General features: G+C 34.9%; 3 protein-coding genes and 1 pseudogene across 4 annotated transcripts; 2 read left to right on the top strand and 2 right to left on the bottom strand.

The window, feature by feature from the left end:
- Positions 495–4,540, top strand: LOC104734445. Of its 2 annotated transcripts, XR_759282.1 has the most exons (3): positions 495–589; positions 1,219–1,319; positions 3,862–4,540. XR_759282.1 is itself a non-coding variant. In XM_010454027.1 (2 exons), exons 1-2 carry the CDS (start codon positions 1,221–1,223, stop codon positions 4,375–4,377), a joined length of 615 nt encoding a protein of 204 aa, XP_010452329.1. In that variant the 5' UTR covers positions 1,146–1,220; the 3' UTR covers positions 4,378–4,540. The 2 variants fall into 2 exon arrangements, 1 of the variants encoding a protein (XP_010452329.1); XM_010454027.1 differs by lacking the exon at positions 495–589 and having other exon boundaries at positions 1,146–1,319.
- On the bottom strand, positions 5,738–6,630 carry LOC109128487 (annotated as a pseudogene).
- On the bottom strand, positions 8,111–9,215 carry LOC104734446 (zinc finger protein ZAT6-like). The gene has a single exon (XM_010454028.2). The coding sequence runs from the start codon at positions 9,009–9,011 to the stop codon at positions 8,316–8,318; it is 696 nt and encodes a 231-aa protein (XP_010452330.1). The 5' UTR covers positions 9,012–9,215; the 3' UTR covers positions 8,111–8,315.
- Positions 9,624–16,719, top strand: LOC104734447 (pullulanase 1, chloroplastic-like). The gene is made up of 28 exons (XM_010454029.2): positions 9,624–10,018; positions 10,126–10,270; positions 10,365–10,417; positions 10,518–10,626; positions 10,751–10,887; positions 10,986–11,185; positions 11,285–11,434; positions 11,667–11,727; positions 11,916–12,036; positions 12,289–12,379; positions 12,450–12,543; positions 12,728–12,823; positions 12,918–13,058; positions 13,297–13,347; positions 13,495–13,565; positions 13,673–13,765; positions 13,911–14,001; positions 14,152–14,223; positions 14,467–14,523; positions 14,610–14,678; positions 14,775–14,831; positions 15,020–15,094; positions 15,270–15,358; positions 15,442–15,519; positions 15,624–15,762; positions 15,996–16,108; positions 16,197–16,296; positions 16,398–16,719. Exons 1-28 carry the CDS (start codon positions 9,782–9,784, stop codon positions 16,506–16,508), a joined length of 2,901 nt encoding a protein of 966 aa, XP_010452331.1. The 5' UTR covers positions 9,624–9,781; the 3' UTR covers positions 16,509–16,719.

Consider the following 17,177-nt stretch of genomic DNA (forward strand, 5'->3'; position numbering starts at 1 on the left):
TAGCTACGACATATATTTGCATTATTAAAGGACCAAGCCAAGATACATTTTATAAGAATTGGGTTGAGAATTGTTTAGATAGGCTTTTTTGTTGAAGAAAGCACATGGAGTCCTGAGACAGAGAGTGGAGGAGACCGTAGTAGTGATCTCTCTCTTCCAAAATAATGCTGATCTTTAAGATATACACGCAGTGAATGGGAACAACAAATTTGCGGTTTTCAAAAAATAAAAACCAAAACCGCACATGTAGAGCCAATAAAGAGAAAAAAAATTAATTTGCGTTTTTTGAAAAAAAAAAACAAAAAGTGGATCGATTCAGCAAATAAAGGCATGAACCGCCTTTCAAAAATACAACGGGTAATAACCAGCGGTTTCTGGGACCGCAACCAATTAATGCTTTATTTAATAATTTTTTAATATATAAATGTATTATATAAACATATGTGTCTACGTTATCAAAAACCAAAAAAACAACTATCCCTTATTCTCTTACTTCCTCTCTCTCTAAAGATTTTACTTTGGTAAACATCTAGTATATTTTATCCTCTCTCTTTCTCTACCTCTCGATTTGTAGTGCAACATCATTTTGGTAATGTTTTTTTTTAATTACTTCTCATATTTAATTTCTTTTTATTTTTTTCTGAAAAACCTATTTTCATATTTTCCTAAACACAATCTTATATAGGTTTTGTTTAATATATTTTCAAAATGAATTAATGAAAAGTACACTTTTAAAAGCTTTGTTAGATTTTAAATTTATAAAAACTGATTTAAAGTGCAATTTTATGTTAATAAATAGGGTTGTAATATATGTTTTAAGTTGAAAATTAATAAAAGTAATAATTTTATTATTCAGTAAATAATAATATTGTCCATACTACTTAAATATCATAGTGATTATTAAAATACTCATATATCATAGTCTTTATGTATTCATTATATTGTTACTTTAAAAAAATTTGTAATCCAGTTTACTTAATTTTTTAAGATTATACATGTTAGTTTAATTATATAACAATTGAACATTTTCATTATGTTTCATATCATTTTTATTTTATTTTCCTAACTAATATATTTATATATGTATATGTATATGTATAGATAACAATATATATTAGTTTAGAAATAAAACAATATGTTTAAAAGAATTCTTATTAACAATAAAATAATTTTATCGATATAAAATGTATAGTAACCAATAACTTTCATTAAATGTAGATATGTCGTCAAATCGTCGAAGAAACACAAATTCTTCTAGACAAACAAGTTCAAATCAGCCAATCGAAAATTCAACTCCTCCAACGGAAACAACAGTACGGGTAAATTTTCTTTAGCTAGTTTTTATTAAAATTTTAAATAAGAATTATACTTGATATAATATGTGACATTGTATTTGCATAATTTGTAGAACAAAGACAAGTATAAATGGTCATACATTCAGGAAAAAACATTAATTCAATTGTTCGACGAAGCAATTGCGATGAATAATTATACTCTTAAGAATCCGACTGCTATCGGTAGAGAGTATATGGTAGAAAAAAAAATTACTTTTTGATCAACTATAGTATTTAAGGTTTATAAATACAGTTATTTTTATTATTAATTCATAACATACAATAATATACAAACATACTAATTATTAATAAATTTATTTATAATATATGTAATCCGCACCACTTTTTCTTTTTTTACCATTCACACAATTAATACTGAACCGCAAATAGTTTTTTCACCAATCAAATATCATTCTGTACCGCTTATTTTGTATAAACCGCACTTGTCCCGCAAACCGCACGTACCGCAGTTGAACCGTACCGCACTCCAAAACCGCTTTCTCCGCACAACCAAAACCGCGGTCACCATTCGAACTCACAGTATAGTGTTTATATATAAATTGTGAAGTGACAATCTGATGTCACTGTTAACATTTTTTAGCCTTTGATTTGTTGACATTGACACACCTCGCAGTGCACAATGTTTTACCTATATTGTATCTTTCTTGCTATCCACGTGAAATGATTCGGACAAACAAAAATGAATATAATCATCATCCATTGCTATTATTACGCTTTAATAATGTATACTGTATAGACTTGGACATATGTAATTATACGGTAGCTCACCGGCTCACCCATTTAGGATCTGAATGGTGACCGCATATTTGGTTGTGCGGAGAAAGCGGTTTTAGAGTGCGATACGGATTAAGTGCGGTACATGTGGTTTGCGGGACAAGTGCGGTTTATACAAAATAAACGGTACACAATAAAATTTGATTGGTGAAAAAAATTATTTACGGTTTACAAGAAAATGTTTGAATGGTAAAAATGCAAAAAACAATACAATTTACAAATTGTAGATAAAATTATCAAAGTATATGGTGAAACCCATTTTTTGTTTTTTGTAAAAATGGTGATATATTACATATTATATGTTTATATAAAATTATCTTTTAATTTTGATTATAATAAAATAACTATATATAGTTATATACTAAGTATATTTATCTATTTACAAATGAGATATATACTCTATTATTGTAATAAAATCTTGAATTAAGAAAATATAGATTAATTCAACTATTAGTACATAAGAAAATAGTATAAGATTTTTTTTATGACCTCATTGTGTATGTGATTTTTTCAAAGATAAGTATAATATATATAACAAATATTTGTGAATTAAAAATAAATAAATTGAAATTTCAATTGGCTAACTTTTTATTTTCTTTAAATTTGTTTTTCATAAAAACTCATTATTTTATAACTTATGAAAAATTAATGAATTAATTATTCTAATTGGTAAAACATAAAAACACAAAACCGCTAGCTAATTGGTGAGTCATAACACAAGTGCGGTCTATGAGTTAAATTGGTTCCTTCAAAAACACGTAAACAGCTTTTTTTTCTCTTTCTTAAATAACGCAAATTATGTTGTTGTTTTGTGAATGGTGTAAAATTTAGTTTTTTGAAAACCACACTTACAATTACGCACTTTATATGTCACCATTCATGGCCTTAGAATATATGGCAGAATGACTCTTGAAACATAATGGTGGTTTTTTTTAGTAATGTATATAAACCATGTGCTTTATTAAAGCAAAACAAAAGCTTATAGTTATTCTTTTAATTTGATTAATTAAAAAGTTTTTATGATGCGAAGGCAAACTTAATTAACAACTAGACTTAGATTCACGAACGGATTTTGTTTAAAAAGTCAAAAAGTTGACAAAGAAGCAATATGGATAGAGTCGAGATTGGATCCAACAAAAAATATCGACGTAGTTTTGCAAATCTTCCTTACATGACTTGAACACAAGCTCTTAAGATTGAGAATACTCTTTTCTAGGCGTTACATAAAGCTCTCTTAAAACTAGTTTATTCAATAATCAATAGTTGTCTATACATGTGAAGGTAAGAAGGTTCTACCTCTTTTATAACACCCTTTATAATAAACTCAAATCTAAAACTAAGGAAAGATATAAACACCAAAAATTATTATAATCATAATCCTTTCCAAAATAAATAATTATCAACTAAAATAAAGCCCAATATATGCTCCATCATTTTACTTTTACTTGTAGACAATTTTCGAACCTTGACTTTGAACATAACTCCTTTGAAAGGCAAGTGATTTGCCACCGATCGAAGACACCTTCTCTTATCAATCGTTTTGGCCGGCGTCGGTCTCTCCGACGTCGGACACCGTCGTCCTCTTTGTTTTCTTTTATAACTTCTAGTTTCTATTGATATCATGGCAAATCGATTGTTTCACATATATGCCTTTTGCCATATCATGATGGTGGTGATCAAAGTTATCCATCTAATGGCCCCATATCATATTTGGAACTTGTTTTTGTTTCAGTTCATGATTTGGTTGGCCTATCAATTCAATCTGTTTTCACCGATGGTTTTGACATCTCCATCCCACCAATGGTTTTCGCCTTGTGTTATGTCGATTCATTCGAATCGTAAAGTATTTGTTTCCGGTGGTCTCATTCATTGGTGTCATCTCCGGTTTGTAACTGATGAATCTACTCCTAACTTACGGTTTGGAGAAGTCATTTGGGTATTCAATCCGGGGATCAAGAGGGAATTTTTTACGATTGAAGAAATTGGCTTATGTGATAACTTCCTCGGTCTAGGAAGACGACTCGATGATGGTGATGTTCATGCTGTCCTTCGATGTTTTATGGAAAAAGAATTCATGGCCACTAAGCGACAACGATGGATATGGCATTTCAAAAGACATGATCCAAAACCATTTCAAACAAGATATCAGTGTATTCTTTTAATCAAAATAATGCAGAAAGCATTTGGTAGTTTCATCTATAAGATTATAGATGTTAGCCTTTTACAAGTATATGAAGAGGGGATTTAACAGATTATGTTTGTTGCCAATAAGGCTTCTGTTTGGAAAGCATGGTCACTTTCACTTCTTCGTCGAAATTGTGTTCAATTTTCTTTGTTTGGTTTAATGGTTGTATTTGATGTTTTTGTGTATCATGTATCTTGTAATACATTTATAATCCAATATAATTGATTTGTTGTTAAAAAAAAAAAAACTCTTTTGAAAGGCAAGAACGAAATAATTAACTTATAAATACTACTTGTTTTTGATATAATTGATAATGACATAAACAGGTTTAAGGACTCCCACTTAATTTAAAACCGTATATATATAATTAATGAACTAGTGTAGCGAAAGAATACTTGCGACCAATTTCAAAAATATTAACAGTGCCAATTTATACTTGTATTCAAATAAAATACATATTTTGATATTCAAATGATTAGAATTGGGTTGATTTCCGAATCTAAATTAATAGACGTTAGTCAACGTTAACAGACACTGACTCGGATGCCAAATATTTCATGAGGTGACATCGCTTCCAATTAAACTACATCGTTTTGATTTAATTAACTTTTTTTTTTTAAATTGTAACACCCAGACTAGAATCGGAGACTTTTGAAATTGTACTAGTGATTTATACAGCCATTTCCATATATTGGCCATCGAGCTATTTTCTATTTTAAATCTTCTTAAAATTAGCCTTCCACATTCAGCGTAACTTCATAAAAATGAATAGAAGACAGATCTTGACGCATAGCCTCATACGACCATACACTAAAAATTATATAAATACATCAAAATCACAATCCTTAGAAGAGAAAAAAAAAAAAATCTAACATGCCGAGAAAAAATAAAAATGAAACGTCTCGTAATTACTCTCATTGTTTTAGTGTTTTGCATTGGAGATGCGTATGGCAAAAACGTACTAATGATAGTAAGCAAGTTAACAAAAAATGCAATTCTCACAGTCCACTGCCATTCAAGGGACGACAATTTCGGCGTTCAATACTTGCGTTACAATCAACCACAAGATTGGCGTTTCAACGATGCTTATTTCAAAGATACAAAAATTACGTGCGACCTAAAACATGGACCTCGTGGCGTGCATCACCTCTCGTTTTTAGCTTACAAGTCAAGTATGAACCCGTCGATGAAAAATAACGCAAATTCTACATGGTACGCCGCGGATAGAGGACTGTACTGGTCGTTTAACCGTGTAACTCCTGAATTTATGTATAACTGGCACTAAATCAATCATCACCAGTTGCTGGCGACAAATTAAACCCACGACTTGTTAATTTTATGTTAAATATTATATTCTTGGTTTGATGTCAATACTATCTAGGAAAAATACCCACAAATAATGTATTGGAGACTCAAAAACATGTCAGTCCAAATGAGTGATTCCATTTAAATAAAAGATATATAAATATATAGAGTCCTAGTAAAAGATATTTATAGAGTTGAAGAAAGAATTCATTTTATCAATGAAGAAGAAGATATTAATCAAAATCGAAATTTGGTCTGTACAGAAAAAACGAATTCAGTTTTTTGCCCTAGAAAGAGTTATGTTTGAGTTTCTCCGGAAAGTCAAACCGGAGTTTATTCGCCGGCATGGGGCTCATCACCTCGTCTTCTCCGTTGACCATCGAGAATTCCGGTATCAGCGGGATGTTGAGGTCAAACCCACGGTGGCTGCTGCTGACGTGGCGTATAGATCCCATTCCTTCCGAATTCGACACACGCTACTGCTCCCTCCGCCGCCACCTCCGGTCTTTCCTTCGTAGTGGCAACGTTTGTGACCGCCGGGAGCTTGACCGGTGGCGATCGATTTATGACAGATGGAGCAAACGTGCGATATGTTCATCCTCCGTGAGACTGTGACGGTCAAATTCAGATCTTGATCGGTGGAGATCGCTTGCCTTTACTCCCATGAAACCCTACTCCTGAATCTTGAAACAGAGTCGGCATCGGAGAGGCTAATCTTGGAGAAGTAAGAGCTTCAAGTGCCATATATATATATATATTATGGTGAGTTTTGATAAGACTACTAAGTTGAGAAGATTTTATTAGTAAATGAAAGATTTGATTATGAAGAAAACAAGAAACGAAAGAGTGTGATAATAAAGTCAGAGGAGTCTAGAGGAGGAAGTTGCGTGTATGAGAAAGTGTTGAAGAGGAGTGAACAAGTCGATAATCACTTTGATATTATTTTTGTTACATTTTTTGTGTGTGGACTAAACTCTAAAGATGAAATCAAAGTATCTAAGTTTGGTTTGGGCACAGTTGGTTTGACTTGGTATACACGTGATTGTACAAGTCGGCTGAGAATACTTGTTTCTCTCATTCTTTCTAGTAGCACAGTAGCACTGTAGTAGTAAAATGCCGCCTTCTTAATTCTTATCAGTTAAGAATATTCTAGAGAGCTCTCTCACAGTCTCACTAAGGTGTTTTGCTGACCGACCAACTAACCAACCAAGTGGGAGATATAAAGAGACCAAACTTAAGTCGGCTACGTACTAACCACTTGTACTGTCTCTTTCATATTTTATCCAATTAATATCTACTATTTCCAAGCTATATCGATACCAACGTACGTAACTTTTTTTTATATTTGTTGAGCCTCACTTAAGAGACCATATACGTTATGTATAACCCGCTTATAAGGGGAGGCTTCGACCTCGGTGCAAGGAAAGGATGGACTCTCACACTAATGAACAAAAAGTAAGACAGAAGAAATTTAATTATTAACTTTGATACTCTTTAAGAAATTTTACTATATACCTAGATAACTAAAACTATACAATAAATTAAAATTTACTCTTATACAATATAATTTTTCCTTTTTAAAATCCATCTGCAAAATTCCTTTGATTCTCTTTAAAAAACCTTTAGTGGACAAAAATTGGCAACTTTAACGTAATTGAAAAATATTGACCACGCAATAGTACTAATCACTCAGCCATTTCTACATGATGGATATCTTGAGTTATTTCTATTTTTAATCATCTTAAAATTGGCTTTCTACATTCAAGTTAACTTCATAAAAATGAATAGAAGAGAGATCTTGACGCCTAACCTCAAAAAACCATATACTAAAATTTCTATAAATACATCAAAATTACAATCCTTCTTAAGAAACAAGGACAGTCTTACGACATCCCCAGAAATAAATAAATAAAAATGAAACGTCTCATAATTACTCTCATTGCTTTAGTGTTTTGCATTGGAGATGCGTATGGCAAAAACGTATTAATGATAGTAAGCAGGTTAACAAGAAATCCAATTCTCACAGTCCACTGCCATTCAAGGGACGACGATTTCAAAGTCCAATACTTGCATCGCAATCAAGCACAATATTGGCGTTTCAACAATGCTAATTTTTTCCGTACGACAAAAATTAAGTGCGAGCTAGAACATGGTCATGGATATAAGGGCACGCTTCACCGGGAGTTTACAGCTTACAAGGCAAGTATGAACGATTCGATACATGAAAAGGCAAATGCTACATGGTACGCCGCGGATAAAGGACTGTACTTCTCGTTAAACCATGCGACTCCTATATTTCTCTATCCCTGGGAGGTAAAAACTGATTGGTAAAAAATGATTAATCATCGCCAGTTGTTGGCGACAAATTAAACCCACGACTTGTTAATTTTTTATTTACCATTCTTGGTTTGATGTCAATACTATATATCTACCACAAAATGTAAGATTGTTCTCGTTTCTTTTTTATTTTATTTCATATTTTATATCTATATAAAGGAATTAATATTATGTTTGATATTCTTGGTTTGAGACTCAAAACCATGTCAGTCTTACAACTTGAAGTTAAATAAAAGAAAAAGCAAAATACTATACAAGAAATAATCATTAATTATATCAATGAAGAGAAAGATATTAATCAAAATCGAAATTTCGAATGTACAGTAAAAAAACGAATTCCCTATATAAAGTTTTTCCCCCTAAGAAGAGTTATGTTTGAGTTTCTTCGCCGGCATGGGACTCATCACCTCGTCTTCTCCGCTGACCATCGAGAATTCCGGTATCAGCGGGATGTTGAGGTCAAACCCACGGTGGCTGCTACTGACGTGGCTCGTAGAACCCACACCTTCCGAATTCGATACGCTACTGCTACCTCCGGTCTTTCCTTCGTAGTGGCAACGTTTGTGACCGCCGAGAGCTTGACCGGTGGCGAACGATTTATGACAGATGGAGCAAACGTGCGACTTCACAACACTTCCTGCTCCCCCGCCGCCGCCTGAGCTACCAGATGTAGTTATGGCCGAAGACGTCGGTAGCTCATCTCCTCCGGCTGGTTGAGACAACGAAAAGTTTTTCCGGTGACTTGCCTTGTGTCCACCAAGGGCCTGGTACGAGGAAAACGCCTTGTCACAGACGCCACACTTGTAGATCGGAGTAGGAGGAAACAGAGCCGGTGAAGAAGGGAGGTTAACGTCATGGGTTCGATCTCCGTCTCGAGCAAGAAGCATGAGACATAAAGCGATATACTCATCCTCCGTGAGACTGTGACGGTCGAATTCAGATCTTGATCGCTTAGATCGCTTGCCTTTACTCCCATGAAACCCTACTCCTGAATCTTGAAACACAGTCGGCATCTGAGAGGCTAATCTTGGAGAAGTAAGAGCTTCAAGCGCCATTAATTGTCTTGAGTTTTTTTTTTTTTTTGATAAGACTACTAAGTTGACAAGATATTATTAGTATTATATCTGAAAAAGATTTGATTATGAAGAATCAAGAAACGAAAGTGGGTGTGTATATATATAGAGGAGTCTGAAGAGAGGAAGTTGCGTGTCAAGAGGTGAGAAAGTGTTGAAGAGGAGTGAACAAGTCGATAATCACTTTGATATTATTTTAGTTATATGTTTGTGTGTGGACTAAAGATGAAATCAAAGTGTCTAAGTTTTTAATGGCTTGTGCACATTTGGTTTGACTTGGTACACGTGTTTGTACAAGTCGGCTGAGAAGACTTGTTCTCTCATTCTTTCTAGTAGTGCTACTGTACTAGTAAACTGCCGCCTTCTTAATTCTTATCATTTAAGAATATTCTAGAGAGCTCTCTCAATTAGGTGTTTTGCTGACCAACCAACCAAGTGGAGATATAAAAAAGCCAAAATTAAGTCGGCTACTAAACCACTTGTACTGTCTTTTTCATAGTTTATCCAATTAATATCTTTACCTATTTATCCAAGCTATATCAATATTAACGTAACCTCTTTTTTTCTCTTAATGTTTGGGCCTCATTATATGTCTCGCGTGGAGTGGTCCATTCGAAGAAGGCCAACAGAACTGCGAATGTATTTAACTTGAAATTAAGGGGTAAAATAGTACTTTCGTCTATATCTGAAACTATCACTCACTCGGAGAAGAAGAATAATCTGAAACTATCACTCTCACTCGGAGAAGAAGAATGGCACTGACACTGATACCAACAAGTTCCGTTCATCTTCTCAACTCCACCTCCGTCGCGCCTCCTCAGATCTTCGCCTCTGATTCTAATCTTCGACCGCGGCGGCGGCGTCGGGCTGTTTCTCCAATCTCTATCTCCCGTCACAGACTTCCTTCGAGAACTTCGCTTCACTGCCTCTGTTCCTCGTCTTCCGCTTCATCACCCATGTCGCTTGAAGTCTCCACTCCGAATTCTCAGGTTCACGCCTCTTGATTTTGTTATCTGAGGAGAATGTCACTGATTTTGCTTTTTTTTTTTTTTTTTTTTTTTTTNTTTTGACGATTTTGTGTTGAAATTGTGATCAGTTTCTTCATTGTTTGATCTATTCAAGAGCGTATTGGGTTACCCAAGGCGTAATCGCTTGGAATGTGGATGTTGCTGGTGAAGAATCTTGTTACTTGTATGCGAGCAAAATTGCTGGTTTATCATTCAGTGAAGATGGAATCGATGGTGCCCTTAATCTTATCTCTTTACTCTTTTTATCAGTGTCTCTGTGATTTATTTTTTAATTGTTTTTGTTTTAATTAGGTTCATTGGCTTTCAGGTTATGATTTAAGAATCAAGCTTGAAGCTGAATCCAGTTCACTTCCTGCAAACGTAAGTTGTGCCACTCTCTGTTATGTGTTTGCTTCGTAAGAGTACATAATTTGTTGGTAATTTTCTTTAAAAATTCTCAAAGTGGAAGGCTTAATTTCAGGTGATTGAGAAGTTTCCACATATTAGGGATTACAAATCGTTCAAAGTTCCTTCAGATTTGGATGTCAGGGATCTTGTCAAAAGCCAGTTAGCTGTTGTTTGCTTTGATGGTTAGAGTTTTCTATACCATTTCGTTTGATTTATTTGTTTCCCTTTCATGTTTAGGATCACTCATTGACAATACAAAGAAACTACGGAGACTAACTTATTTAGTGGTTGTTTAATTTTCTGTAGCGAAAGGACGGCTGATTCAGGGAACTGGGTTGCAATTGCCTGGCGTCCTGGATGAATTGTTCTCATATGATGGTCCCCTAGGTGCACATTTTACACCAGAAGGTGTCTCTCTTCACCTTTGGGCTCCCACTGCTCAAGTATGATTCCCATGTTGGAAATGGTTTATGCTGTTGCCTTTTAGACCTGCCTGAAACATGTTTAACTCTCTGTGTGCTCATCTGTGCATTTGAAGTAGGCAGTATCTGTTTGCATCTATAAAAACCCACTTGACAAGAGTCCGATGGAAATCTGCCCGCTCAAAGAGGCAAACGGTGTGTGGAGCATTGAAGGGGCTTGTAGTTGGGAAGGATGCTATTATATGTATAAAGTATCAGTCTACCATCCAAGCACCATGAAAGTGGAAACTTGCTTTGCTAATGATCCTTATGCACGGGGGTAATTGTATTTTTCAGTTAATCAATTGGATTGAAAGTATATCCCCCATACAAACTTTTTTCAAAATGAGTCATGTGTTATTTGTATTTTCTCAAGCAGGCTTTCCGCAGATGGGAGCAAATCTTTTCTGGCTAATCTTGATTCTGATGATCTAAAACCTAAAGGATGGGACAACTTAGCAGATGAGAAGCCATGCCTAAAATCCTACTCAGATATAAGTATTTATGAGCTGCATGTGAGGGACTTCAGGTAACTAGACTCTATGGGCTAAAACTTGTCTAGTAGTTCTCGTCGGAATAGCTACACACACTCTCTCTTACCCATTATCTTCTTTCATCTTTCTTCCTCTCTTCCCGCAACCAAGAAACAACAACTTCTTATAATAGACAAACGAAAAGGATACTTAATGGAGTCGTTTACAATGCTCGTATAGATTTTTGGTTTCTTCTCGTTTGTCTAACTTTTTTACCTGCTATTTTAGTGCCTATGATGAGACTGTCGAGCGTGAAAATCGTGGTGGATATTTGGCTTTCACTTTAAAGGTGCAAATGTCATTGTCCATGTGCATAACTTTATCATTTTAGTCGATATAGGATGTCTAGATCCACATGTTTTACTGATGACCCCAAATAGTAGTTGTACATCTACATTATTTCTGTCACATTGCTTCTTCACAAAGATACTTGGATTCGTCGTGTTTTCTGTCATATCTCATTAGATCTATTGGCAGGATTCTGCAGGTGTGAAACATCTTCAGAAATTAGTTGATGCAGGTCTTACCCATCTACATCTTCTTCCAACACATCAGTTTGGTGATGTTGATGATGAGAAGGAGAATTGGAAGTCTGTAGGTAGGGTATCTTTGATGTCTCAATCACACACTTAACAGAATGTGCAAGATTCATGTTTGGTTTGCCATTTTATCTTTAAATTTGGGGCTTTTTTTATTGAACTCAAGTTAGAGCTCAAAAGCCGGAAGGACCTTAAATCTTCAGACCAATAGAATCTATAAGCAAAACTAACAAAGTCGTCTACCCTGTTTCTGTCTGGTATTTTGTATCTGGATTTTATTGTATTATAATTTTGACAATTTTTTGTTGTAGACACCAGTTTGCTGGATGGATTACCACCTGGTTCAACTGAGGCACAAGCTCGTATTACAGAAATCCAGAATGATAATGGCTATAACTGGGGGTAATTTGTTATACACGAGATACTTCATCCTTATGAAGCATCACCTTCACAAGTTTCCTGTTTTGTGAAGGTATAATCCTGTGCTCTGGGGAGTCCCGAAAGGAAGCTATGCTAGTGATCCGACTGGTCCACACCGCATAATTGAATTTAGAAAAATGGTTCAGGTTCGCATCTACCCATGTTTGGATATTGTAAATTGGATAGTGTATACTTGTCCTTTGTGATTTGCGATACTAGTAAGCTCATTGAAGGTAGAATTTTGTAGTGATTCATATAAGGTGTTATGATTGCATGGTAAACCCTCATGCTATTTTTTATGTTGGCTCTTTATGTAGCTTGTTTTGGCAGGCTCTTAATTGTACTGGTCTTAATGTTATCTTAGACGTTGTTTACAACCACTTGCATGCAAATGGGCCACACGACAAAGACTCTGTTCTTGATAAGGTATGCAGCTAACTGATGTTTTATTCAGTATGATAACTAACTGTCTAGCCTGACTTCTCAATCTTTCTTCTACGGAAAAACTGTATTTTCTTAGATAGTTCCAGGTTACTATTTGAGAAGGAACAATGATGGTTTTATTGAAAACAGTACATGTGTAAACAACACTGCCAGCGAGCATTATATGGTTGATCGTCTAATACGGGATGATCTATTAAATTGGGTCGTTAACTATAAGGTACATGCTTGTCATCTATTCTGATTTATTTCCATTTGGTACTTCGTTCCCATCCCGACCATAACTTAACCTTCGTTCCCATCCGGCCATCCCACAGAAAATAATTATTAGCTTTTCCCATGTATCTTTCAACCTTTGATCTACTGACCATGGCTAGGTTAATTGTATTCAGCATTATTGAAAAGTATTTTTTGTCCTCGTATATTCAGGCTGGCTGATCATGTATTGATTCTGTCAGGTTGATGGTTTTCGTTTTGATCTTATGGGTCATATAATGAAAGCTACAATGGTAAGCAACTTTGTTACTCGCATGTTTTGTTTGTATAATTGATAGTTACCTTTACTGCTTTCTTCAGAAGTTAGTATGTTGTTTCATTAGGTTTTTGTGTAATATTAAAATAGTTCTTATTTGAATTGCAATATCTATGTTCCATAGGTAAACGCAAAATCTGCAATTGGTAGCTTGAGAAAGGAAAAAGATGGAGTTGATGGTTCAAGAATTTACTTGTAAGTCTTGGCTATTAATCGAGCTTACATGAAGTTTTCCAACATTAGTTGTCTTTTTACTTCTTGTGAAATAATTTTAGCCATATTATTTCTTGTGTTGTGATCAGATATGGCGAAGGATGGAACTTTGGTGAAGTTGCTAACAATGGACGTGGAATAAATGCTTCACAGTTCAACTTATGCGGGACTGGAATTGGAAGGTTTGAAAGTTCATTGCTTCAATACATTGGAAAAAGAGATTTTCGTCCCTTTTTCCTCTTTTAGTTAATAAATTGGAAATCTTGTTACTTTCTTCAACAATTGTTCCACATTTCCCTGATTTATTTTGTTATAATCTCTATTTAGTTTTAACGACCGTATACGAGATGCAATTCTTGGGGGATCTCCATTTGGTCATCCTCTTCAACAAGGATTTATTACAGGTTTATTGTCACAGGTATGTTGGTTTTTATTTTGTGCAGTTACCAATCAAGATTGAATCACTAAGATATCCCTGTTTGCCAATGTTAAACAATTATTCAAGTGGAGATATATCTTAGAAATATGTACATTTCTTATCTTCACTTAACCTCCCTGTTCTGGACAGCCTAACGGTCATGACCATGGTTCAGAAGCTACCCAGGAACTGATGCTTTCTACCGCGAAAGATCACATACAGGTAATTTATCATCGTTAGATATCATATGCAATATGGTATTCATGTATCTCTGATCAAGGCTTATGGATGCCCAAACCCAACCTTGCTCTCAAACTCGCTTCACAGTTGTTCCCAATGCTTTCTCCTATCTTTTTACGTTCTACTATCTTACGAGTTGATATGCCACAGAGGTGTCTATACTGTAACACTAACTTTTAGAAAGCATTTTCCTAATATATTCATTATACTTTCATCATGGACTAGATTGGTATGGCAGCAAATCTGAAGGATTATATGCTGACCAATTACGAAGGAAAGGAGGTATGCAAGTAGAGACACTTTATTATGTAACCATTCACAAAGGATTTTGTCCTCAGCTTTTATGATGTATGGCTCTCGTTATGTAGGTGAATGGATCAGAGGTTTTAATGCATGATGCTACACCTGTTGCATATGCTTCACAGCCAACAGAAACTGTACGCAACATTATTTCTACTACTTTCATCATTTAATTGAATTAAGTCCCCAATAGATCTGTGATGCTCATACCGGCATTTTCTCTGTGTTTTCAGATTAACTACGTCTCTGCCCATGACAATGAAACTCTCTTTGACATTATCAGTTTGAAGGTAATAAAACAATATTTTGTCTTATCGTTTATGGAGACATCCAAAATTTCAATTCTTCAGCTTAATGATTTTTTCTGCTTGATTAAAATTCACTTCTGATTAACAAACGTGTATCTCTCTGTCTATTTATCTGCATCATATTCTTACTTGAGGTTATGTGTAGACTTATTTCTGCTTTGCTCTTGCAGACTCCGATGGAAATATCTGTTGATGAAAGGTGTCGAATCAATCATTTGGCGTCAAGTATGATTGCCCTCTCTCAGGTTCTCTACTGTCTCCCAACTTTAATTACACTTAGAGATAGATCAGTCGTAGACTAAGGGACTGCAGACTAGGGCAATCAGGGCATTAGTATTGAATCTATTACACCGAGTAGATATCTTGTTTGACTCATTATCTTTGAAATAAAAATTTATAATGTTTATTCTGCATGTGAAGGGTATTCCATTCTTCCATGCTGGGGACGAGATTCTACGCTCGAAATCACTTGATCGTGATTCTTACAACTCCGATGATTGGTTCAATAGGTTTGCCTTTTCTCTCTTGTAATAAACATTTTTCCTCTGATTATAGATTAACATACTGATTGACATGAACGGCAACAAGTTAGGCTAGACTTCAGCTACAGTTCCAACAATTGGGGTGTTGGGCTTCCTCCAAAAGGGAAAAACGAACACAATTGGCCACTGTAAGTACTGATCGAATCGCCTTCAATAAATCCGATTACTAGTGGAACCATACACCCATTGCATGTTTCTGAAACCAGTCAGCTCTTGCTGACTCTGTCTGTAGGATCAAACCGAGGCTACAAGATCCATCCTTCAAGCCTCAAAGCAGTCACATAGTTGCCACGCTGCACAATTTCTTAGATTTGTTACGCATCAGATACTCTTCACCACTCTTTCGTTTAGATACAGCGAAGGCTATCCAGGTAAGGATGACTACTGTTAAATAATTCTCTTCCACTGGGTTCTCTGCCCTTTTATGAATTTTTTTCATGTAGTTTCCTTCTTTTGCAACGCCGTAAAATACTACCAGAAAGCTCATGCAGGTTCTAAGTAACTTGGCGGTGATTGTATTAACTAATTCACAATCTCCACAAAGTCACAAATGAAGTAAGAGATCTCAAAAACTTGTGGAATGATACCTCTGTTTCTTTTTCAGGAGCGAGTGCGATTTCATAATACAGGCCCCTCATCAATCCCTGGTGCCATTGTCATGAGCATTGAAGATGGTCATAAGAGCATCCTCCCGAGTGTATCTCAGATTGATCCAGTGTAAGCCAAAAAAACAACAACTCGGCAAATCTTTCTAACCTTCATAAAGTGTAAACATTGTTCAGTAATGGTGCTGTTACTACTACAGCTACTCACTCATTGTGGTAATCTTCAATGCACGCCCGTCTGAGTTCTCATTTCTCAGTCCGGCTCTAAAAGACAGGAATCTCGAATTACACCCGGTACAGGTGAATCATCAAAAAGAATCATAAGCTTGTACTTTCAGTTTGTTGTTGTTTTTAGAAAAGTTTCAAGCTCTGTAACATTTAACACTGAGTGACTCACACAGGTGATGTCAGGCGATGAAACAGTCAAGAAATCAGTTTATGAGGCGTTTTCCGGCGGCTTCACTGTACCGGCAAGAACAACGACGGTGTTTGTCGAATCGCGGAATGGTTGAAAGTTAAAACTTTCCCTTAAAGGAAACAGGTAAGCGTATATGCTCTGTCCCATAATATTCTCTCAAGAACATGGCTAATGGCTTGTCTTATTTCTTTTAACCTAATTTATTAATAAACATAATTTATTAATAGACTGTATATAAAGATTGTCAGATTGTGTACGCCAATATATAAGCTCAAATTTAATATTGAAACTGTGTATTGCAACAACTCAGCGTTTAAAGTCAATTCAGACATCCAAATTTCAGGAAATCTGCACGAAACGTATCGTAGCAGGTATATCTTAAAGAGATTTGTTTTCTTAAAACCTAAACCTGCAATTTACAACAAAATATTAAAATATACAAAGAGGACTATGTTGCCACGGAAAGTAAAGAACACGAGTGAAGAAAACACAAAAGACTTGCGACATTAGAGAAAACCTATACTATATGTAGGTAAAAAGATCTATATTAAACCATGTTATCCTAAACGTGTCACCATTAGGACATGTTAAAAATTAGGGTTTCATTAAGTTAAAAAATATATACATATACTAAACATAAAAAAAAAAAAAAGAAATCCTGACGGAAACAAATAATATAGTACTAAGATATTAAATATATATATATATATATGATACATACTTAAACACAAAGCTCGTCCAATAATTAAATTTGTTCTCAATT

The sequence above is a fragment of the Camelina sativa genome, chromosome 13 (assembly GCF_000633955.1).
Source record: "Camelina sativa cultivar DH55 chromosome 13, Cs, whole genome shotgun sequence".
In the NCBI taxonomy this organism is placed as follows: domain Eukaryota; kingdom Viridiplantae; phylum Streptophyta; class Magnoliopsida; order Brassicales; family Brassicaceae; genus Camelina; species Camelina sativa.